The sequence below is a fragment of the Accipiter gentilis genome, chromosome 3 (genome assembly GCF_929443795.1).
Source record: "Accipiter gentilis chromosome 3, bAccGen1.1, whole genome shotgun sequence".
Classification (NCBI taxonomy): Eukaryota; Metazoa; Chordata; class Aves; order Accipitriformes; family Accipitridae; genus Astur; species Astur gentilis.
In genome coordinates, this window is record NC_064882.1 from 17326712 (window position 1) to 17351891 (window position 25180).

Here is a 25180-nt window from a genome sequence, read left to right on the forward strand (position 1 = left end):
GGGAGAAAACTCCTCTGGTTTTAGGTGTCGCTATTTGTATTATTTTAATGTTTTACTGTGAAACCGTTTCTGCTGTATCACCAATGTGCAATTGCGCCAAATGATCATTTTAAAAATGTGACAAAACGGTAGAAAAGCTGCTCTCTCACTTCTCCCATGCGTAACATTAAATATGGTTATGAACTGGTCTTCTCGTTCTCTCTCCATTCCGCTCGCCGCCAGTACGCATCGAAGCTTTCTCTGTCATGAAGTCACCCCGAAAGCCCCTCGAAGCTGCAGCAAATTACGTCGCGCCTAACATCACATCACCCTCTCTCCCTCACGCAGCCCGCGCTGCCTTACTGCTGCCCCCCCCCCCCCGCACCGCCCACTCCCCGCTGGCGCCCGCACAGCCCAGCTCCGGGGGAAGTTCCCCACGCCGGGATCCGGCCGGGGCTGCCCCGGGCCCTGCTCCCTGCTCCCCGCTCCCCGCTGCCGCAGCCCGGCCAAGGAGCGAAGCACTATCGCCTGCCACCACCCGTCCCCCCCTGAAATGGCGTCCTCGCCCCGGCCCGACGGCGAGAGCAACGGCCGGAAGGCCCGTACCACCTCCTGGGGGGGGAGGGGGCGGGGACGGCACACGGGGACAGACGAGTGAACTGTGAGTGTGACCTTGCCCTTCGCCCCGGCCCCCTACGTTGGTTTTTGCCTCCTTCTCATGCCTGAAGCAGAGCTGCCGGGTAGCTGGGGAGGGCTGGGACGGCTCTGGCGCATTGCCTGTTCCTCTCACCCTCAGGGAAATAATGGCGCCGCCCCACGCAGGCCGCCGGCGGACCGGGCGCAGCTTGTGGATGCCCAAAGCCCGCGACGGCCGTCGGCCAATGAGAGCATGGCGTTACTGCCGAGTCGGGCAGGACTGACGCTGCCCCGCCAATCAGAAGCGTCGACCTTCCGTTGCTAGGTGGCGGCGGAGGGCAGGAGGGCGCCGGCGGGTGCTGCTGGGCGCTCCCTCAGGTGGGGACGGGCGCGGCGCGGTTGCTGTCTCGATCCCCTTGGGGTCAGCAGCGGCGGCCGGCGGGGCCGCGGTGATGGCGTCTGTCCCGGAGTGGTCCCGCGGTGCCCGTGGGGCAGCCACCTTCCCCGGGAGCGGCCCGGCCGTCTGTGGAAACGGGGGGTTTGAGCCTGGCCGGGGTGTGGAGACGCCGCCTGTCCTCGCTCGGGACCGCCGCGGAGTCCCTGGCCTTGGCGGGGCGGAGCGGAGAGGGGGGGGCCTTAGCCCGGAGCCTTCGGGTCCGTGGCTCGGCCACCTGGTGCGGTGGTACCCGGTACGGTGGTGGGGAGGGCCCGCGGGGTAGAGGCGTGCAGCAGCACCCTAAAGGCCTTGGCCATCGACGCGTTGGGCTTTCTGCTTGCAAAGGCAAGATTCGTATTTCACAGTTCCGTTAAAGAGAAAATTACGAATTAAGTTGGGTGAATGAAGTTATGAATTCAGTTGTGCCTAGCTTTAAAAATAAAGGTGTAGCGGTGGGGGCTGAACTACCTCTGTGCAATGAAATCTTGTTGAATTACTGTCTCCTGGTCCTTAGGATAAGACCCATGGGAAATGATAAAAGTATTAAGCTTCACGCTTGTGCAATGTAAGGTGTGGTGAAACTGCGTTTTCTGCCAGGGATTTTTTTTGTTCTTGGTAGCGTTCTGTGTGCTTATATAATTTGACCACAGTATTAAAAGTTAGGAGGTGACAATGCAGTCTGGTTTGTTAATCTTTCAGGGGGATTGAAGAGATGCAGCTGAGATGACTCTTCAGGAACTGGTGAATCGTGCAGCTAGCCTGTACTCTGATAGAAAAGCGGTTTGGTTTGATGAATGCAATGACAAACCGCCAACATTCTACACGTACGCGACGGTGGTTAAGCTTGCCGTGGAATTAACAGCGTTCCTTCAAAAGCACTGTGATCCGCAAGGAAAATGTGAAATAGGCCTTTATTGCTATCCAGGAATAAACTTACCGTCTTGGATCTTAGGGTAATGGTTTGAATGCTTGCAATCTGTGTTGGTTTTTTTAAGGGTCATCTCTACTAAAGCATATTTTCAGTTTGTTTATATTTTTAATAACAACAAAAATGCAGTAATACCGTAGTAATACAGTCAAGAGGCACTGGAGTCTTGCATTCTTTAAGAAAAAAGATGGCAGTATTACAATCTTTTGAAAAGCCACTGCTAAAGTTTTTTGAATCTTAAGTTCATTGATCTAAAGTGCATGTAACTATCTTTTTTTTTTTTAAAGTGATTAAGCATATTTATAGAAATATAAAAATCAATGACTAGCGTCTTTGTTGTGCTTGTTGAGAAATGGAGGTAATCTAAGAGAATAAATGTATATGTACAAAAGAAGGATGCAGGGTTTTTAATGTATTCTTGTCTTGCTAGCAAAAAAAAGATGCATTGGAAACAAATTTCATGCTTTAAGCTAAATGAGTATACATTTAAAGTTCCATTTAAAATATTGTAGAAAAAAGTAGTGAGCAATGCAGCACTAAAGTCACATTGATTACTTAATGGCTAGGAAATTGAAATGTTTGTGATCTCAACACTCATGTTAATTCAGCAATTTTTAAAATCCTACTTCTGCTGATGAATTCTAATGTTTATATCCTTTATATATGTAACTTTTATATCCATTGCATTTATGATGTAGTAGGGAATCGCATCACAAGGATATTTTCTTCAGCTGATGTATACACCAGCAGTTGTGCTTTCTAGGGGGATGATGTGCGTCATTATTTTCCTATTGTCACACTGCACGTAAAATACACAGTAGCGCAAGAAGATGTATCATAGTTGAGTATAAAGATTTCAGTGAAGTGAGAGAGCGAGTGCTGTAATCATAAACCTCCCAGAAGTAGTGAGGAACTTTCTCAGTGTTCGGGAAACACTTTTCCCCTAGTCCAGCAGTGGAGCAGGTGCACAGAGATGTTGTGCCGGCACCATCCCTGGAGGTTTTCAAGACCTGACTGGATCAAGTTCTGAACAACCTGGTCTGGTGTCACAGCTGGCCCTGCTTGAGCAGGCGGTTGGACTAGGCATCCTGAGGTCCCTTGCAATCTGATTTATCCTATATCCCAATCAACTGAGCAGCAACACAGGTTTCTTTTGCTGTGTGACTGGGAACTGCTGGGGCGTTTTGATTCTTAGAGCTATCGTTGCTGAGCAGTTAACTGTCACGTATGATGCAAGGCAGGCTTGGTTGCTTACTGGTACCAGTGGCTATTGGGAGTACACAGAATGCTGTGGCTTCTAAGTCTTCGTTCTGGATCTTGTCATTACTGCAGTGATAAATCACTTGCACAAAGAGGAGGTATAACTAATTGTATGTGGGAACCCAGCCCTGGAAGAAATGGAAGATTTATGGGAACCGTTCATATTTTAGTTGCCACTTACTCATATTTGGCTTTTTGTGGTGTTAATTCAAGTGCTTGTCTTTATCAAATGGAGCCACTAGAGGGAGGGATTGTAGTGAGCAACTGTTGAGGAAACACTACAACGTAAAGGGCAGCGAATGACAACAGAATGATATTTGGTGTTTCTCTGCTTCTTTATTAAGGAAGAAATTCCAGTAGGTGCTCAGATTTTCTTATGCTGGATTCTTTAGTCTAGTGAGAAGAGAAAGTGTTTTCGGTGTGCAGACTTTTTTGTGTTGGGTTTTTTTTTTTAAATATGTTTATATATGTTGCATATGTATAAATTAAAAGCTTATATTTCTGCTCCTAGTCAATAGCAGAAGGTTTTAAAATGTGGTGCTGTTGATGTCAGTGATACCTTTGTCATCACCAACCTGCTTGGCCAGAAATAAAGTTGAATGTTTTCATCTAGCTTTAATCTTTTTCCTTGCTGTAAGATACCAAAAGGCAACACTGATTATTCTTCCTCCTTTATTTCCAACAAAATCTTTAAGTCATGTTATGACTACGTTTTCTAGCGCTGGGAACTGTAAAAGTATAAAAGAAACAGTTGAGAAATCTAAGAGGGTTTTCTTAATTCTTTTAAAATAAGTTTAAAACATTTGTGTCTTGTTAGAATCCTTCAAGTTCCAGCTGCTTATTCTCCTATTGATCCAGATGCACCACCAGTGTTATCCTCTTACTTCATGAAGAAAAGCAATCTTCAGTATATTCTCGTTGAGAATGACAAAATAAATGTAAGTGTTCAGGCTTCTACAGGAAGCATTAAAGGGCACTTTAGAACTGTGTAGCTATTCAGATTGTGTTCTGTTTTAATAAGCTTGGATGGGCTTGTTTTGTTTCTTCATGTCAAGAGGTCTTTCTCATTCAGAAAACAACATCTTTAAAATTAGAAGTACCAAGTGCTTCTCCTCTTCAAAAAAATTGCCTACTTTCCTGTTAGAGTGTTGTCTGGGCAAGCTTGTTGGGCACTGGCATTGGAAGACTTTTCCAGACTTGTTTCTCCATATGTAAAGGTTGAAAGTTGGAAATCTTTGCAATAGTTGAAAAAAAAAAACCCACCTCCTGCGTTTAATTCTTTGCTTTTCTTTTGTCCAACTCCTCCCAAATCGTATGCCCTCACTCATTGCAAAGGGAATAGACAAGATTGGACCATCTAGTTATAATTCAGAGTTCTTTGTCTTCTGCAGAATTCTTTTGTATATGTTCCCTTTCTTTTCCTTATTTGCTCAGAGAATTGTTTATTTCGCATTTATAAAGTCCATGTTCACTCATATTTAATACATAAAAATCCATGAGCTTAAAACTGACGTGTATCCTCCAAAAGTAGAGGCATGAAAAATCACAGCTTATTTGTATGAAATGCTGTTTCATATTTCATTGCATATTTTAGAACAGTAAGAGTGCGTCCTGAGTTCTGCTGTTTAAATTGTTTATTTTCTCTTGCAGAAATTCCGGATGTCCCATGTTGGTGGTTTTTACCACAATTCTTCCACAATAGAACATATTGGTTTAACTCTCTTCCAAATGAGCTCGAGCAACACTGATTTAAATTCACAAGTAGACAATGTGAAAAGTAAATATGAACCTTTCAAAGCTATGGGTAACTTGCGGCCAGGATCTACTGTTTGCCCAGATCAAACCGAAGTAAAAACATCAGAAGAAGGGTACATGGACATTGGCCAGAAATACTCTTTAGCGTACATCTTGCATACATCAGGAACTACAGGGATCCCGAAAATAGTCAGAGTGCCTCATAAATGTATAGTGCCAAATATTCAGCATCTTAAGTAAGTGTGTTTTCCGGTTTTCGTTTTAAATGCTTTTACAGATTTGACACTTAGGGACTCTTTTTTTTTAATACTTCAGAGAAGTGTAGATGGGGTTTTTGCTAACACTGCTTCGCTTCATCTTCTTTCCCTGCTGTATCAGATTTATTTGTGTTTGTTTCTTTTGTTTCTAAATAGTATCATATAAAACTTTTTTTCTCTAACTGGTATTTTTAATGTTTAAATGGTGCTTTACATGAATTTTCAACAGGTGTACTTCAAATAATATGCTGTTGCTGTAACTATTGTATTCTGGCTTGCAACTTAAAAGAGGTAGATAAAAAAAATTAATTATTTGTTCACAGTTGTATTTACTGTTTTCTGTAGTTTTTAAGTCCTAATTCCTTTTTAGGCTGCCTAGGTTTCTTTCTGCTTCATTTAATGCCTTCTAAAAAAATCTATTCTGGAAAATAGCATATTTTTTCTTTTTTTTAATGAGCATCAGTTAGTTGAAATATGCCCTTCAACATACTGTATTGGTGTGTAATGTGGTGGATATCTTTGTAAAGGACCTCATTAGCTTAATCAATAGTTACAGTCTTGATGCAGGAGCTCTTGCTCAAATTGTCTGGTCTGCATATACCTATGTATTCAGAGCAGCCCTTAAGACCTTAGCTTTGCTAAGAGTGCATTTCTTTCATGCTGCTCTTCTAGTATGGAAATGTTTTTTAACAACATGCATCGGATTTGTAATTCCTAGCTTTCTTATTTTAGATCCATATTTGAGATCACACAGGATGATATGCTGTTCCTGGCTTCTCCTCTAACATTTGACCCATCTGTGGTTGAATTGTTTGTTGCTCTGACAAGCGGAGCCTCTATTCTTGTAGTACCAAACACTATTAAAATGATGCCTGTGGAGCTGTCTGCTGCCCTATTTCAGCATCACCATGTGACAGTGTTGCAGGTAGGCAACGCCTAAAATAAGTGTCTTCAGTGTCTTGCTTCTCACCTTTGCTAATGTGTACTGCTTTTTCATCAGTCTAGACACTGATGATAATAGAACAGGAGCTTTCTTCCTTGAAGGCGCAGCTCATGCTATCCTTTTTTGCTGTAGAGTGTTAGCTGTTTAAAATATTACCATTTGATTGAAGCCTCAAACATTTTGTGACAGAAAACAATTAACTAAAGATAAAACCAACATTCATGTTAAGAAACCATTAGTTCTTAAGAATTAATTAAATTATTCTGTTAATTGAGCGGTTAGTTCCAAAGAATCTTGTAATGGAGTAACCTGTTACAGACATTTTTAGCAGTTTTTAATGATCTTAGAGCCTTTCCTCATAAACAACTTTTCATTTTTAATGGTAGTCTCTATGCCAAAAATACAACTAAACCAGTGCCATTTATAGGGTGATAAAATGTTTGTAATTTTTTTACAATAATGAGAGCAAGAGAATAATTGATTCCACAGCAACACTTACTGTTTTCAGGTTACATGTTTATATGAGGCTTCATGTGCCCCTTATGCCTTGGAATAGATCATCTCCTATATGTTCTCAATTTTAATAGTTTTAAAATTCAGGTTTGGAAAATTTGCTTGAAGTTATGAGCATCCAGCATGGCTGAATAAGCCTAGTCCTTGCCTTGTAGTGTAACAAGGCATTTCATAAAACTATTTGAGTATAGAAACTTAAAGGGTGTGGTGGCTAGAGTCACTAGAAAGGGATCTCACTTGTAACTGACTTTGAACAAAATGAGCATGGTCTGGTTAGTCTTTTAATTGTGATAAATCAACCCTTAAGCCTTGCTTGTCATTAATGTTGTAATTCTGAAGTATTTGCACTGCTAGAAATGCTAAGGTTTCCTTTTCTTTTGGAGGAATGGTGGTAGTTGAGGTTGTAGCAGAAAAAATCCACCGAGATCCACAAAATCTAAATTTTGTAACTTTATTCCTTGCTGTAAATCTCAGTGGTGTAGATTTTGCTGTCACATACAAGTTTCTTGATCAGTTTAGCTCACTTGCCTTTAGGAAAAAAAAATCCCACTATTAGCAATATTTTTTAACGTATTTTTTAAGACTTTTTAAGATTTTTTTTTTAAAGATGTTAAGCATTAACAGAGAAAGGTGGAATTTGGTGCAATGAAGATATTTGAAATGTCTTCCTAAGGAAAGGTTGATTTTGTGATTATTTTTTGTTGTTGTTGTTATCATTGTCTTAATCAGTGAAGGAAGGGCTTCTTAGTTGAATTGATGACAAAAATGTTCTCCTTATAGCTTAACTGATGATGAATAATTTTGTGATGTTTCTTAAATTATAGCAAGGCATTACATTCCCCTCTTGACTTGCTCAAGGAGACTTGAGAAATCTGAAAAGTGATTATGAGGGAGGGGAAGAGTAATTTTTACCCCTTTTTTTCTTCACTATAATTTACTAAAGTTAAAATGATCAGTTGAAAAGTGATGGTCGTCATCCATTACTGGAAGAAAATAACCTGGTAAGAAATAATTAAATTAATTTTCCAGTCCTCTTACTAGAAAAAATGGTTAAGAATAAGAGTGAAGTGTAAGTGTCTGTTAAAATGATGTGCTGTTTTTCCTCTTAGTGAAAGGGCTCTACATCACTGGTAGCTTTACAGAAGTAGCTGTATTTAAGGAAGCTGTTTTGTTCGGATTCCACCCCTCCACCCCCCTTTTTTTTTTAAACTCTGCTCAGTTTAGAGAGTGAGATGAAACTTTCAGAAAGACTAATCCTTGTAAATTGGTATATTTACAGAAATCAGTAACAACCCGAAGTCTGGCATCCTACAAATTTTTAGTGTTATGGAAAGGTCTCTAAATTTTCTATAAGAAGGTTAATCAGATGCATAGGTTATATTTTTAGCTGTAACATGCTGGAATGAAGGGGAAAAAAGCACAAACAGTAACATCAAGAGAAGACTGTTTGCTGCTTTCTATTTCAAAGTAATTAACCAAAGAACTAATGTGCACACACTTTAGATAATAGCTGAGGTGCAACATGGAACCCATAACATCCAAATAAACTAGAAACTCTGCAGAAGAACCTAGATTGGTGCTGATAGTGCTTATTAAGGGATAAGCAAAATCTTGGAAAAACCAGCACAATCTATATTGGTATCTGATGGTTGATGCCATCTACTATATGTAGATGATTAAGTACATCCACAATATAGTTGTGCAGTGGATATGATAAAGCAGGAAGAGGTTTACACATACACTGAAAAAATGTAACAGGTTTTACTCTTTTTTTCAATTTTTTTTTCTTTAATATGTATCATTCAGGCAACACCAACACTTCTCAGAAGGTTTGGAGCTCGCATTATTAAATCAACAGTGTTGTCTGCAAATACTTCACTCCGTGTGTTAGCCCTTGGTGGTGAAGCATTTCCTGTACTGAATCTCTTGAAAAGTTGGAAGCACAAGGAGAACAAAACAAGTATTTTTAATCTATATGGTATTACTGAAGTGTCAAGTTGGGCCACTTGCTACAAGATTCCTGAAGAGGTTTTTAGTTCTGATTTTAGGTAGGAAATTTCACTGTTTTCATGGCTTGGCATGGGAACAATGAAAATCACTAGAAATAGAACATCGGTCTGCTGTTTCCAGGACTACTAAGTCCTTATGAATGTTTATGCTGGTAGAAGTTACATATTTTTTTTTATGTACAAATAGACTAATCCATCCTCTCATGCTCTAACACAGCCCCCTGAAGTAAAAGTTCTTGATGAGTGATTCTTGAACCACAGAACTGTAGTCTGTAATCCTGTGTACTTGTAGACCTGTTAAGTTTCACATAATGCATCATGATGGTCTCTGGTTTAGTCATCTCTGTATCTAGACCTCTTCCTCATTCCAGCCTGTGATTCCACATGCTGAACCTGAACTAGCCTAGTCCAGGGTGTGCTGTCTCTGACTGTGTGGCAGTATTGAATCAGTGTTGCACTTCTGCAGGCAAATGGCTCCTACCCATTTGCTAGTAACTTCAGTTAGCCATACTGTTGCTCATCATTAGGCTTTTCCATTGAGAACTTGCATGTTCAAAGAGAAGACGCCCAATACAGTTCTCGGTGAGAGTAAAGAACTGGGGATCTGTAACTCTTAATCATAGCCTCGGAACAAAGATACACTCATAGCTTCGCTCTATCAAGTTCAGAATGTTACTTCTGAGATTTACTTATTTTAAGCAAAAATGCTTAAAGGTTACTTTCAAATGTAATCAGTAGATACACGTGTATCTCTTACTGCTACCATGCTTTTGCCTACAGTTTTTCAAACTCCACAAATAATCAATTAAGTGGAGACTAGGTACTGTGTTTTTTCTAATATTGGATAATACTCTATTCAGCAAATGATCCCACCAATGTTACTTGAGTAGTGTGGATGACAGAAATTTGTCCAAAGTGGCTCACACAATGTCTCACAGTAATTTTACTTGGACTTGCAGAAGTACTTTCTTCTCATCATTTAGCACTCTGCCATTTTCACTCAATTACTGCCTTTTTTTTTCTTTTTTTTTTTTTTTTTTGTTCATTGTATTTTATAAAGAGAGTTGCAGGAGTGTCAGGGTCATGAAAGGTACTTCCAGTTATCTCAGTGTTTCATTTGCTCTCTGAAATCTCTAATTATTCCCTGGAATGATAATCATACATGTGACTTGAGTTAGACTTGTTTTGTGGAATGAGATGTTTTGGACAAAAGATGTGATATATTAACCTGGTACTTAAACCGTTGAAGAGTGAAAATGGTGGATTGTCATAAAGTGTTACTAAACTATCATGCAAAACTCATATTCATTCTGGTTTCTCTGACTTCAAACATTACCTTCTCCTCAGTGAAACTGTTTTTTCTACTCAAAGTTTCTGTGCTCCAGAGGTAATGTGTTGTTCTTCAGTCCTAACTGATGTGCAGTTAGAATGATGGAAGTTTTTATAGTCTCTGACTGTTGTTTCCCACCCTTCACCTCAGAGCCAGTTCCCTCTAAGCATCATTGCAAAGGGAATTAGCGTTCCTTTGCAGTAGTAGATCCAGATACAGGAAAACGAGTACAGACCATTTTGTGTCTTCTTCATTTCTTAGTATTGGTAGGACAGTTGGAGTACAGTGGGCTTTTATTTTTGCTAGCTGAACGATGACAACTGGCACAGTTTCTAGAGAACACTAGAAAATGAAAAAAAATCAGCACAAAATTAGTGCCTTAGTGGTCTGCATCCCTCAGTTTTTTTAGATAAGTTTGGCAAAATTAAATGTCTAATCCCAACTCTCTTGATACAATGGCCAAATGAGGTGGTGTTTGTCTTTTATTTTTGCTGTTCTATGGTATATGTAGGAATCTTGACATTTTGTTTGGCGAATTTAAATTCTACTCTTCTTTGTGTTGGGACTTCCCTATAGTATGGGGCAGACACATTGAATATCTGGGATGCTTTCTCATACCTGTTTGTCAAGTAATTATATTTTGAAGCTGACCAGAGAAAGGAAAAGGAGGAGAAGATTCTCACTTGGCAGAAATACACATTTTAGAAAATTTGACTGCTTTTTCATCAACTTGAGATAAATAATTCATTGACTGATCAGAGAAAAGGAGAAGCTTCAACAGCCTAAATAACAGGAGTTGAACATGAACTGTTAGGTTAAAAATATGAGACTTTTTGACAGAAGTTGAACTGGAACCCATGCCTAACTTCATATATTACCAAAGTTATTTAAAGTTACTTTGCTTTTTAAATTTTCCTTTACTGAAGAAAATGTATTATTCTCTACTCCCACTCAGAAATAGTGTCTATATTCAATAAATTAGGTTCTGCAAGTGTTTGAGGAGGCTAGAGAATGAAGAGAAAGGAAGGAGTTGGTCTGCAGCTCAACAGAAGAAGTCTGTAATAGATACATGACATTGAAATTACAGTTTCTTTTATTTCAGTCTTTTCTGAAAGAGTCAACTGTACTTGTTGCCACAACACCAGTAATAAAATAGAATAAAAGCTCAAACTAGGTAGGACAGGGAAAGAATAAATTAGAAAGCAGTTACACGTGTTTAAATTGGTTGACTTGATGGAATTTTCAACCTGGGGGACGTACAAACTGGCTGAAATTCTCGGGGTACTCTCAGGGTATTTCAGGGTCCATTCAAGCCTTATTTTCTATTATTCTGTGTTTTTTCATGTATGATAATGAAACCTATGCACACTGATGAGGTTTTTAATTTTGAACAAATTGAGATGTTTTTAAAGAAGAAACATTTTAGTAGAAAGAAGCCCCAAGCATCTACTTTTGCTCTAATACCAACCCTTTAAGAGACTGTATGCTAACTCATTTCTGGAACAGTTGTTTTGTGTTCAGAAGAGAAAGATTTTTGCCATTTCTCTCTTTAATATATTTAGAACTGATTTCCCTATACCCTTGGGATCACCGCTCCTTGGAACAAAAGTTGAGGTCAGAGATACCAACGGTTCTGCTGTTCTAGAAGGCGAGGGACAAATATTTATAGGTTATTTTTTATATTTCTTACTCTTCTAAGATTCTAAGATACTTAATTAATGGAGTTTTAATAATAACATTGATTGTTTTACTTGGTATCTGCCTCTGATGTACAGATTAATACAGCATTTTAAGTTCCCATTGGGCTGGGAACCTTCTGATGGTATTTTAGGTTGTTGGAATGATGAACAGGAAATTACCATAATTTTATCTGCAGTCTGTGCTTTCATTATATTGACTTTTTTTCCTGCTTGCATTTTGACATTCTCAGTTGAAGTAATTTCTCTGAATTAACTGCTTAGCCCAGTTTGTACATTGCAGAAGTTTAGACGCTGATACTAATCTTTTAGTACTTGCTTATAATGCTTGTTATAGTTTAGGAGAATTTGATAAAATACTTTTTATAATTTTCATTTACAGTTAGTCATTTGATATATGTGACCACGATCTGTTCTTGTGTAGGTGGTGAAGAACGAATCTGCTTCCTTGATGATGAAATAATTGTACCCCTGGGCACAATGAGAGAAACAGGGGATTTTGTAAGAGTGCAGAACGCAAAGTTGTTCTTCTTGGGTCGGAAGGACAATCAGATTAAACGTCACGGCAAACGTTTTAATATTGAATGTTTGCAGCAGGTAATAAAACACCTAGTAAGTAGAGTATGCCATTATAAGAACAGGAATAAGGAACAGATAATTATCATCAGAAATGTGGATTTACTCATCTTCACATGACTTTTAGGAGTCTTAAAGAAATTGGGAGGGTGTATTATCAAAAATCTAGTCACATAATTTAGGGAGGAGTTTGGTGAGGAGTCCTTGGAAATATGTTTCATTGCATGGTTTCTGCCAGCAGAACTGAGAACTGTATAAACACCTGAAAAATACTGAGCATTGCACTCTTATATAGTGATTGTTCTACAAGACTGAATGTCAGACTCAGGGATTGTATCTCATTCATGGCATTTAGGCAAATAATGCATCTATCTATGAGTTTGTTTTTCTGTGAAGTAGTACAAACTTTTGCTACAAGAGAAGGTATTTCATATGATGTTATATAGGAATGTGAGACAAATACAAATTTTAAATGTGTACTTTTTAAAATTGTGGGTTTTACTCCTTTTACTGTATTGATGAACTGCCTTTCAAAGCAAGACTAATACTTTTTAATTACAGGCTGCTGAAGATCTTTGTCAGGTAGAAGCTTGTGCAGTGACCTGGTATCAGCAGGAAAAACTTATCCTGTTTGTTGTACCCAAAGATGATTTAGAAAAGAGAGAAACACTTAAAGAACTCCAGAAACGTCTACCAGCTCATGCAGTCCCTGATGAGCTTGTACTGATTAAAGCTTTGCCTTTAACATCACATGGTAAATGAAACTGTTAAGTACCCTTGCCACTTATTTTAATGGTCTCTATTCCTTTTTTTAAAAAATTGATCAAAATCCAGTACCCGATTTGAGCTTTTTAAATACCTAGATTAGATAACTAACTCCTAGTAAGAAATGATGACCATGTATTATATTTTCTTGATTATGTTTTGTTTGAGAGTCAAATCAATTTAGTAAAATCAGTTTGATATTAACACTGCACGTTTCTTTGCTGTTGTTCATGTTGCTGTCTGCAACAGAACCCTGACTCCAGCTGGGGAAAGATCAGGCCCTGAAGGTGGGGTTATGTGGGAGGCTAGGGTAAATTTTCCAAAGCCTTGTTGTGTTCTGTTAAGTGTAGTTGATTGACTGGGTAAAAAAAAAATACAGGTGCAGCTGACTATGAATAAGGAAATGTGTACAAGAATAGAGTGACTATTTGGGCAGAGCAGGTTTTGGAAGTGTAAATGCTAAAAGAGCAATGAAAAAAAAATGTACTTTATTTTCTACAAAGGCAAAGTTGATATATCTGAACTGAACAAGATTTACCAGAACCATCTAAACTCCAGAAGGCGTGACAGTAAGCTGAGTGGCGCAGAGGAATTGTGGGAAAGATTGCAGTATTTATGGAAGGTAGTATTTTGAGCTGCCTTTTTATCTTTGCAAGTGGATCATTATACATGTGTCAGGAATTAAACAGTTTTAAGAAGTATGACTAATGCAACCAGAACATTCTAGCTGCCTATAGATTGAAGCAGTACAGCTCTTTGTGTTCAGTTAATACTTAAATATAGTCACTCTGCAGTGGCCAAGAGGGCGTCATTTATATTTCTCTTATCAGATAAAGCTGCAGGCTCTGAGGTATAAGCAATTAGCATAGGAAGGATGTAACCTGTCAGTAGCTTTTTGAATACTGCTTTACATGCCAAAGAAGGTATCCCTAAGGGAAACAAGGAACTGGGACATGGAAACTTTGTACAAAATAGCTACTGTGTTAGTAGAGTTTCTTATTTCTCAAGATAATTATGAATTGAAGAGTCTTTTTAAAATAGATGGCACAGTCGTGTAATTGTCTCTTGGACTGTCTGTATTGTTTCTGAATTTCTGTACTGAAGACTTGTTTTTCAAAGTATTGAAATGTGATGCCAAACAGTATTACTTTTTTTTTTTTCCCCAAAGGTAGTCTTCCAAGTTTCACCTGAAAGTGGGATTTGCTGTGGCTAGGACTTGAACAAGCAAACATAGTGAAATTAGTAACACAATTTGCCTGTGCTGATACTTACCGTATTGGTGGCTATAAAAATGATAGCCCAAAGGGATAGGATGTGCCCTAGACCCATTATGGACAGCAGAAGGTGGCTTCCAAAACCAGAGGATTTGAACTTCACATTCAGACTTAACAAGCAGGGAGCGCAGTGAGAGGAGACGTTGTAATTGCTGTTTGTTGTAGTTGCAATGCCAAATCCAAAATCCTTCATGAATTGAAGGGGTTATAGCTTCAAAAGTGGGTAGATAAGTAGGTTACTTAAATAATTCTAAAGTAAAAGATAGAAGTTTATATAAGTTTCATTAATAAAATAAAGCACATAAACCCATTTTATCAAAAGGCATCAATGTTTTATCTGCAAAGTTGTCATTGAGAAATGGTATCGAGATTGAAAACGGCCAACAAAAATGCAGCACAATTTGCTTTAATTTCTTAGACTGCAGAATTGGAATTGAGCAAAATATTTTGTAGTACAGAATTAGTATCTCCCTGTTTCTCTGTTCCTCCCCAACTCTTGTTCCATCACTACCTCTGTTGGCACTAGTATGTTTCATATGATTTTCTGCAGAGTAGTAAGTTTCCTCAGTTGTTGATTTAGTGGGACTTCTGGGTATTCAGGTGGATTTTAACCAACTTGAGTTTTTATTGGTGCGACATGGTATAACACCTATGGACTGTTACCTCTTTCCTTCTTCTTTTCTCTAGTCTGTTCTGGGTCTCCTAGGTGATTCCACTGGAATTTCTAAAGATGCAGTATTTCTGTACAGTGGTGGAGACTCCTTAAAGGCTCTGCGGTTTTACGATGAAGTTGAGATGCTAGTAGGCAAAGCTGTGCCTGGACTCCTTGAAGTTATTCTCAGCCGCTCGATTGAAGAAGTTTATAGACATATTCTTAAAATGCTGTTTTCAGATGAAGACCAATTAATGAATTATGACAATGCTGTGAAAAGAAAATTAAGTGGGAACAGTGGAGAGGAACTCCATGGAAAATACATTAAACTGAAATCTGAAAGAGGTCTTGAGGTTGCTTCAGGGTTAACTTCATTTATTGCACTAAGCAGAGGAAATTATTTTTTTTCTATGAATTTCACCAAGTCTTTTATGCAACCCACTAATACAGTACAGGTAGGAGTGGAACTGCTACAGCAGCCATCTTTTCAGCATTTAGTCACTCCAAGTATAATGAAAAGCCATGCACAAGGGTATGAAATGGAGAACAGAATTTTAACAGTTACGAACAAGGCAAATAAAACCGACTGTTGCTCTGTACAGCAAATCCCTGCAGAATGTAGTCATGTAACAACAGCAGAGTTGGCATTATGCATAAGATGGAAGTCAAATACAAGAAAATGTGTTGATGCATCACCACTAGTTGTAATACCATCTAAAGAAGAAGTATCTGCATCTGTATATGTTGGCTCTCACTCTCATGCAATGCAGGCAATTGATCTAGATTTGGGAGAAATAAAATGGGAGCAGAACCTTGGAGATCGTATTGAATCTTCTGCCTGCGTATCCAAATGTGGAAATTTCATTGTTGTTGGTATGTCTTCTGTTTTAGCCTTCATTATAAATTATTTTTTGTGCTAAATATGAGATGAATTACAGAGAATCTTATTTTTTACCTCTGAATGTCCTCTATCTACACTTACCCATAGAATTCCATATCTGCTTCAGAACTAATTTACTGTAAAATAGAAACAGAAGGAAGAAGTAATTTAAGTTTCATGATAACCAGTGATGGAGCTTATTTAACATATACACTTATGGTTTATTATATGCCAGTTTATTAATAAGGCCTTATTAAGGAATAGTCTATGGGTATGGTTTCTTTTTAGTGGTTGATGAAGGTATGACCTTTAATCTGTTTTTTAAAAAAGTATAGAAAGGTGATATAGTCTTTAAATGTTTTTAAAAATTGATAGAGGTAGAAATTAGTACATGGTGCCTCACATTATTTTTCACAGAGTTTAATTATCTGGTTTGACTCTTTTTGGAAATGTAAAGAACATGTTAGGATAGGTTTTTTGGTTTTGTCATATCCATTGTCAATGGAGTTGCTGTTATTCATCTTAGTTTTATCTTTTTTAGCTAATATGTTCACTGGTTAGCACAGATGTCCAGGTGGTGAGGTTTTTTTATACAAAGCTAATGTTACCATCTTTTTGCTAGTATTTTGATTGCTATTTACTCTGATAACAAAATTGAATATTTCATTAAAACTGAAGGAGTTTCTAGAAATACAGTTCAGTTTTCATTATAAAACATACAGACTTTATTCTTTCAGCATCTTTGTTTTTAGAAAGGAAAATTAGGGAGAGAGATAATTAAAAAAACATTCTCCCTTTTCAGCAACTCTGCATGTCTTCTAATATTATTACTGTAAAACTTGATAGAAAAGCAGTGAAATAAGTGTATTCTAAATGTAACCTGGAAAGAACACACAGAACAATCAACTCTGAATGTGTGAACTATCACCAAAGACTTTGAGCTAAAAGAAGAGGAGCAGCTTTGGAAAATGTTTTGAAACTGTGCCTCATGAGTCATCTTACTTTTTTCCAGCAGTGATGCAGCTAGCAGCATAAATCACACCATAAATACAAGTAATCATTATTGGTTTTTCCCCCGTTGTGTTTTATTTCACACAGGTTGTTATGATGGCTTAGTGTATGTGCTTCAAAGCAGTGATGGAGAAATACACTGGACTTTTGTCACAGAAGATACTGTGAAAAGCTCTGCAGTTGTAGACCCTTCCAGTGGACTAGTCTACATAGGATCGCATGACCAACATGTGTATACTTTGGATATTTACGTAAGACCACCCCCTAACTTTTATGTATAGAGGAATAAATATCCATCTTAGACTCTAGTAGACTCTATCTGTACACCAGATGAAGCTCCACTGGTGTTAGTATTCTCAGGAGTCCACAACTACACTTCTGAAATAGTTGGGCCTGCTTGAAGTGGGGTTAGGATTATGTGGTAGTAAATAGTTTTAGTGCGGTTCTCAGCTGTGGTTCTTGTGCTACTAGTCCTGGTTGAAACTAAATCTTAAGCTTCTTCGTTATTAAATTCTCTGTGGGTGTTTCAGCTGGGTGCCCAGCTAGAAATAAAACTGTGGCTTAATGGTGGGACAGAATCTTACATTCTAAAAGCGCACTTGAAGGGAGATGGAGAACAGGAGGGGCAGATACTGCCTCTTCATTAGCTGAATTTTTTTCATTTGGTGGAAGAGAAAGTAGCCAACGGCATATGTGTTGCTATAATAGCATGTAGATTATATCTTCTCTTCTTAACTAGTGTTTGCTGAGTAAATGCGGTGTGTGATAAGTCTTGACATTCAAAGGTCTTTGTAAACATGATGAGCTTTAACTCCAGTTGAAAATTTTTTTATCTTTCTTGTGCTTACAGAAAAAGGCATGTATATGGAAGTTACATTGCGAAGGTGGAGCTGTGTTTTCATCTCCTTGTCTAAGTTCTTCTCCACATCATCTTTATGTTGCTACACTAGGAGGACTATTGTTGGCTGTAAACCCAGTATGTACCTTTGCTTACTTGTCCTTGATCCCAATCTCAAATTTAAATGAAACCAAAATGCATTTCTGAAGTTAAGATTGCTTTTCTGATGAAAGGAACTAGATGATCATGTTACCATAAGATATTTTTCACTTGAGGGCATTATTATTATTATACATTAGGTTACCGTAATAATTCCTGTATTTCAGAAAGCTATCTGGTGATAAGAGAACTGAAGTGACTAGCTTGAATTTACATGCTGACTGTAGGCCAAAGCTGGAATCGGTGTCTTCTCATTCCCATATACTATCTTATCAGTTAAAATAGTGAGAGCATGTCTGTAGATTCTTTTTTTCCCTCCTTCCCTTTGACAGTAGGATTAGAAAAAAAAATATACAGAACTTACTGAAATCAGAACAGAGAAAGATGCCCCTTCATTCCTCTTACTGTTCCCCTCCCCATAGTCATTTAAAGAGCTGTGCCCCTTAATCTTGGACTGCTATTCTGTTCTCTGCACTAGGGAAATGGCATTCTTGATAAATGTGGAGCAATTTCATGGTTTTCTGAGGCATTGTTGGCTTACAGCTGGTCCTGACTGATAAAAGGAACGGTCCCTTGGAGCAGCTGTTCATGTTTTTGTACTCACGCAACCCAGAGCATCAATCCTAACAATCTTTACCTCCCACCCACTACAAGTTTCCTTAGTAATACCCAACCTAGTGTTAGAAAACCAGCGTATGATTTTGCGACTCTAGTGGGTTGTGGTTAAGAAAAAACAGGTTTGGGGTTTTTTTTTCCATAATCCTGAGTAACAGGTAGTTGAGAAACTCAGCGGTAACTCCAAGTGATTATTTATAAAAACAGGAATGCGCAGGCTATGTTAGGAGCTTATTGTGACAATTGTAGGTTGTGGGTTGTAGCATTTCCTACAGTATTTACAGTTTAGGACATAATCACTATGACTTGCTTTCAAGATATCCTCTCCTTCATTGGTCCTCATAACATACTGAGGAGCTGGGAATGGAATAAAAAATGAATCTGTCATTTATTAGAACTACTATGCTATACTGTTATCATTTTGCCTAGGGGGAGGGAAGAGAAGGATGAAAACAGGGGTATTGAGTGTCCCATGGAAGCCACTAAGCATTTTGTTGGAATGAGATTTGAAGAGTAATTTTGCTTCTGGTATGCATTCTGGATGGGAGAAGCCTGCTTTTCTTTGTGCCTCCCCCTTGCCAATTCTTAAGGGCTGGGTCAAGCTGCGAAGGAAGGGTTGTTTTGTGAAGCTTCTTACCATTGTGTTAAGCATCAGATATTCCGTGCTGCCATTTACAGGTGATGGGGAATAAGATTTGGAAAAGTTTCCTGGGAAAACCACTCTTCTCCTCTCCCCACTGCAACGAGAAGTACATTTGTGTTGGGTGTGTGGATGGAAACTTATATTGTTACACTCATTCTGGAGAAAAGGTAAAAGTGGTGTTGCTGGGTTTTTCATGTTCATCACAAAACCCTGAATAAGATGCTTTATTAATATTGTTTCCTGAGGTTTAATGATTAACATATACCTTTTTGTGAAACAGATAGAGGTGTCTATTGTTACAGAGAGGAGAAAGTAGAAAAACTGTTTGCCTGCAGTCGTCCATGCAGTTCATGGCAAAACCACAAACTCTCAAGTTGGTTGATACAGTAATTTCTAGTTCAGAGCTTACACCCAAAGTCCAGAGTAGTGCTAGCAAATTAAATGGCATAGGTTTGGTTTTGGACTTTTTCAAGCATGTTTAAAGTCATCTATTCTGTAAGATGGTGGCTGTTTGGAAGTAAAGGTTTCTTAGAATGTTTATGCATTTATCAAAAAATGCCAGATCATAATTCCGGCAAAATATGTGTCAGTCTTCACATTGAATTAAATGAGAAGATTTTTTTAGTTCCTCAGAGATGAATGTGGTTTCTATCTGGCGTTAAAGCAACTGACACTGTTTCTGTTTGTTTGCATGAGATGCAGCATACATGGCAATTCCTAAGACTTTTCCGATTATAAAATATGTGTTAGCCCATGCCCTGCTCTGTCTGCTTGCAGCAGTGCTGCAGAACTGATACTCTGTTGAGGAGGGATCTGCACATTGTTAGTGTGAGCAGAGGAAATCTATATTACAAAAGGAACATTTGCCTTTTTGGCAAAGAACAGCATGTTAACAGAATTCTCAAAGTTCATTACTAATTATGGTACAACAGCCCAAGAATATTCTCTTCCCAAGTTGGCCATCTTTACGTGGGCCTTAGAAGGTAGTAGCTCTTGCACATCTATTTTATGAGTCTCTTATCACTTACTCTATGTGTAAAACTTAACTTTAATTTGACAAGTATTTACCAGCCCTCATTGAAATCTAGTGTGCTCTTGAAATAAAATGCTCTCCTGTCAACAACTAGTCTATTAAAAAATTACAGTTGCTGTCAAACTGATGTCACCAACCTTTGATAATGGGTGGTTATGTTCTTTCTGTGTGTAGGTTTGGCAGTTTTCCACTAACGGACCAGTGTTTTCATCTCCATGCATCTCAAGTTTAACTAAGCAAGAAATATTTTTTGGCTCCCATGATTGCTTTATCTACTGTTGTAACATGGAGGGTAATTTACTGTGGAAATTTGAAGCCACTTCAAGTGTATATGGAACACCATTTGTTTTCCAAAGTGGTGCCTTAAAGAACAAAATTCTTTTGGCAGCAGTATCTACAGATGGCAAAGTGTGGATCCTGAATGCCAAGAGTGGAACAGCAGAAGGAGTAGATAAGCTTCCAGGAGAGGTTTTCTCTTCCCCTGTAGTATGGGGAACAAAGCTTGTTGTTGGCTGTAGAAATGATTACATTTATTGCCTAGATTTGTATATAACAGGGAAAAAAGACAGCTAAGATGTTAGGCTGCTTCCTTTTTATTGTTTACATTTGTAAATTAAGAACTCACTGGTGCCTGTTTTACTGTAGGCAAGAGGTGTTCTTTGCAGACTTCTCAGGTAGCATTTTGCACCAGGCAGTGTCCAGAGTAGGTAAAGTGATGTTTGCTGTACTGATGGAAGGAGATGGTGGCTCAGCAGCCAGCCAGAAGTTTCAATGTCTCTCCCTCATTTCCTAGCTCCAATTCATGAAAGAACATGTTTCAGATGGTTTGGATTTGAATGTTGTGCTTTTACCTGTGTGACAGGAAAATCAAAGCCAGTAGTTTGGCTTCAAACACTTGCAGGATTGGGAGAAACTGTGGTAAGGTGCCGTACTCTGCAGCTTGGGATAAGATGCTTGTCTCTCTGCGGGAAGAATGTTTTCCTCTCTCTGAGTCCAGCCTAGCCTGTGCCTGGCTCTTCCAAGCATCAGACAGGTATTTGTCTAGTCTGACAAGGTTTCTGTGCTATGTCAAGGTAACCGAAGTCCTTTTTTTTAATCCAACTTTTAACTTGATTTCTGAAGGCACAGCCTGCATTGCATATACCTGGTAGTAGTGGCCTGTTTACTATAGTTTTTATAAACCGAATAGTTCATCATTGTGAGCCTAGGGCCTCCTCAGCTTCAATTCAGTCGAGCATATACTTAAACTCCGTTGAAGTCAGTAGGAGTTAGTTCTATTCTAAAGTGGAGAATATACTTACGTGTGTATACTTAATAAATTTCAATGACAGGTACAGTGTGAGTTCCAAGATGAATTGTGCACTGCTCAAATCAGCCATTGTTAAATCATTTTTTAAGAGATTTGAATGAATGCTTTATACAGTGTCTTTACAGAGAACTATTAATAAAGGGTGGTGCAAACTGGTTTGGATTGTCTTTAATGTCTTACAAGGAATTACCAGTGGTCTTAGTAATGCCAATCAAGTATTGGCAGTGACAGAAGTATGCTTAACTGAGAGCCTCTTCCTGCTTATGAGTCTTCTAAAAGAACTATAGTAGAAACTATTATCTATCTCTGATGAGTGATCTACTTTGAATTCTAACATCCTCAATTAAAAAGTAAAGTAGAAGTTGCACTGTCTATGTTGCTTCATCACATCTGGTTCCTCTGCTTTATTGTTAGCAGAAACACATAGGCAAGACACTTGTAGCACTGTAAAATGCAAACCTGAACTACACGATTAGCAAAAGGAGACACAGAACACACATCATTGATTAGATAACTTTGACTGGGTTATAGTTTAATAAGAATTAAAATGACATTAGTATAATAAACAATTGCACTTTAAAACATTTGAAAAATTAAAAAAGTACACAACAAATACCCCACAATTATACATCTTATAGTTTTTATACATTACTATATGAACATAGAGGTTATTCATATATAACCTTTGTCAGAAGAAATGGTATTTTGTGTGTATAAGTTACAAAAAATTGAGACAATATACTACATAGTGGTTTGTTCGGTTCTTAAAACATTTTTGCTGTTTTAAACTCAGTAGTACTGTTTTGGTTTTATTTTTACAGATTTCTAACACTTTATCAGAAATGGTTGCAACAAAGCTAAAGCAAAGTAACACTTCACTTCATTGGTATTTAGTGCAAATTTTTGTTAATTTAACATGAAATGTCACCGTTGAACATGTACACTTTAGAAATGTTTCCATCAAGTACTGTACGTAATACAGTTTCCATTATTACACTAGATACCTTTATGGTTTAAAAAAAATCTCTGCTTTGAAGCTTTAGATTAAGACCATCCTTAATGAAAGCTCTATTCTATGTGCTATAACTGTTTTGTATTGGAAAATTGCATCCTTACGTCATGCACAGTAGCACCTAACTTTGCTATGCATTTCAGAATACCAGCATCTTTAATTCTTTAATCCTGATTTACTTCACCGTCTCCATATTTCTGCCTGGCTCCTTCTCCCAAGAAATAATCATAAAGATGGATTTCAGGCAGTTTACTTCTTGTAATTACAAATACATACTGCAGGCTTATAAACTCAGAAAAAGTGTAAATTTAATTTAAGATGCACTAATTCATGGTGCTAGCAGAGCAAAAATACTTATGGGCCAAATTCTTTCTTCAGATAAGCTTGCAGAGATTTTCTTTGAAGGTGTGAAGTATTTTTTCTTCCCCAAGCATTTGAGACCAGCATTGCCCCATCTCTGTATAAAACATTTTAAATACTTATATTAAGGGTAAAAAGTTACTTTAGAGATTCTGGTTTTAGATAGGAAACTGAGCAAAACTGATGCTTAAGCGACCCAAGAAAACCCATCTTGCTGCTGCACATCTACTCAACACATCCATTGTTTTTGTGCTATTGTAACCACGAAACTGAACTGTTGTTTTCTGTTTGGTGGGAAATAAGAGTATTCCATAATTACTTTTGCTGACAAGCCCTTTTTTACTCTTGGAATGGGAGGATACGGCAGGTTTCATTCTGTTTTCTGCATAATTAAAGTGCTACTTCTCATGCTGCATACAGCAGTTTGGCTAAGATACTGTCATGAAACATATGTGGTATCATTCTATAATGCAATTTCTTCTCATGAAAATGTCTCCCTTTATGATGTAGGCTTAAAGGTTACTTTGAGCCTTATGGTTTTAAGAAGGAAATGTTCAAATTTGTTAAAAGACTTCCTTGTAAAACAAACTCAGATGTGTTACAGATTTATTTACTAGGGTGACTTTTTAAAAAGTCACCCTAGGTATTTCTGTGGGATGTTGAGGATAGTAAGATTTTTATTACACTATGGACTTTATCCTTTTTTGTAAGAGGGAGGGGGCAAACATTTCTATTTTAGTTACAAGAAGCAATGAAGTGTTCAATTGCCACAGCAGATACCTGAGATGGGGTAAGTAAACTTCTTTCTGAAGTGTTCTGGGTGTATTGGTCAAGGTACAGGGAGTCATCTGAACTACCTGAAGTTGCACGTGGAGTAAAATCAGGAAGAACACAGAGTTAAAACTCCTGAGACTCTCACTGACTTAATGTTCAGTTCTGCAAGTCTTACTCCTGTAGGAACTTACTGAGACAAATTCTACAGCTACGTGAGCACAGGAATAGTTTCACTTACTTTAGTTCCAGTTGCTTGATTTAAAGTTGTAATCTGCAATCACTGTCTCTATGCATCTTAAATATGGCCAAGCACAAACAGTGATGCACTTAAACACTTGACTTCCTGGCTTCTTTCTGAAAACTTTCTGATTTTTGTTTAAATAATGGGGTTTTTGTTATGTAGGATGAATTGCATTCTTTCTAGGAGTGAGGGAATATAGGCATAGTGTATTAATCCTATGATGAAAGAAATTACCTCAGCATTTGGATGGTACTGTCTTTCTACTTATCATTTGCAGGTAGAAAAATATCTCCCCAAGTTCTTTGTTAGGGAAGAAGCTTTCAAATAGCAGGTAGAACTGACAGTTCATACAGTTTAACACTTAAAAAAAATTTCAGGAATAAGAGAAGGGAACATGCATCTTGCCTTAATTTTCAACAATGGAGTGTTGAAAAAAAATTCTGAGATCTCCACTTAAGTGTAGAGATCTAAAATTCCAGAACCGAATACCCGCAGAATGTAAGGAGCTTCTGAACTGAAGTTCTGGCCCCTATTATGATACTCGCTAAAATTTACATCCAGTATCTGAGCATTCTTAAGTTTTTGAGAGTCTGGTTCTGAAATTTTTGCTGTGACCTCATTTAGCTATTTGTCAAAGCAATGGAATATATGACTTCAGTAGACTTTACAGTGAGCTAGAGCAAAATGGTAATCAGTTCAGTTTTCAGTCCTTCAGTACATGCATTTTCAGTTTTGTCATGTGTAAAAAGCTGAATAAATAAAAAGAAAGCAATTAATAGTCAGCAATAGAGATGTAATTTTACAGTTTACTTTATGATCTGAGGACAGTCACTCCAGGCTTTTGCTTTCCTCTTGGCTAATGCAAGCCAGGCTGGTTCTGTTGACACAGGGTTAGCATCAGGCGTAGAGAATCTCTTGGCCACCTCCTTTGCAAGTGGGGTTGATGGAATGGAATCTGAAATTTCCACTGGTTTTGATGGGGTGGGGAGGGGAAGAGAAAAAAACATTAGTTGAACCCTGTGCTTTGCTGCAGGATTCTAGAAATTTTGCTTCTTTTCTGTGAAGATGGTCTGATCTAATTCTTCATATTTATTCCAACCCTTTTAATTAATTCTTACTTCTTATTGTATTTGCAAAATAATGAAGTTAGGAGGAGCTGAGTTTCCTTTTTCAGAGGTGACACCAACTAACGTAACTCACAAAACAGGGACAAAATTTTCAGTCTCTGTGAGATCCAAAGAAATCATTTCCAATTTGTCACTCCTCTTCTTTACATGAACTATTTTAATTACATC

General features: G+C 38.1%; 2 protein-coding genes across 8 annotated transcripts in view; one reads left to right on the forward strand and one right to left on the reverse strand.

Moving 5' to 3' along the window:
* The first annotated feature begins 921 nt into the window (after positions 1-921).
* Positions 922-21905, forward strand: AASDH (aminoadipate-semialdehyde dehydrogenase). Of its 3 annotated transcripts, none has more exons than XM_049794174.1 (15): positions 922-993; positions 1751-2004; positions 4057-4177; positions 4890-5230; positions 5984-6176; positions 8514-8755; positions 11609-11715; positions 12168-12340; positions 12881-13073; positions 13588-13706; positions 15046-15883; positions 16989-17152; positions 17752-17877; positions 19192-19323; positions 20364-21904. In XM_049794174.1, the coding sequence occupies exons 2-15, from the start codon at positions 1775-1777 to the stop codon at positions 20760-20762; spliced, it is 3378 nt and encodes a 1125-aa protein (XP_049650131.1). In that variant the 5' UTR covers positions 922-993; positions 1751-1774; the 3' UTR covers positions 20763-21904. The 3 variants fall into 3 exon arrangements, with proteins under 3 accessions (XP_049650131.1, XP_049650126.1, XP_049650133.1); XM_049794169.1 differs by lacking the exon at positions 922-993 and adding an exon at positions 1003-1396 and having other exon boundaries at positions 20364-21905; XM_049794176.1 differs by lacking the exons at positions 922-993; positions 1751-2004; positions 4057-4177; ... (1 more) ...; positions 5984-6176; positions 11609-11715 and having other exon boundaries at positions 8579-8755.
* Positions 21906-22014: 109 nt separating this feature from the next.
* The window catches only part of CRACD (capping protein inhibiting regulator of actin dynamics), a 140231-nt gene continuing 137065 nt past the window's right edge, over positions 22015-25180 (reverse strand). For all 5 annotated transcript variants that reach the window (XM_049794157.1, XM_049794148.1, XM_049794163.1 and 2 more), the window contains one exon: positions 22015-24852. In XM_049794157.1, coding sequence (XP_049650114.1) covers positions 24692-24852 — 161 coding nt within the window. In that variant the 3' untranslated portion in view covers positions 22015-24691. The remainder of the gene's footprint in view (positions 24853-25180) is intronic.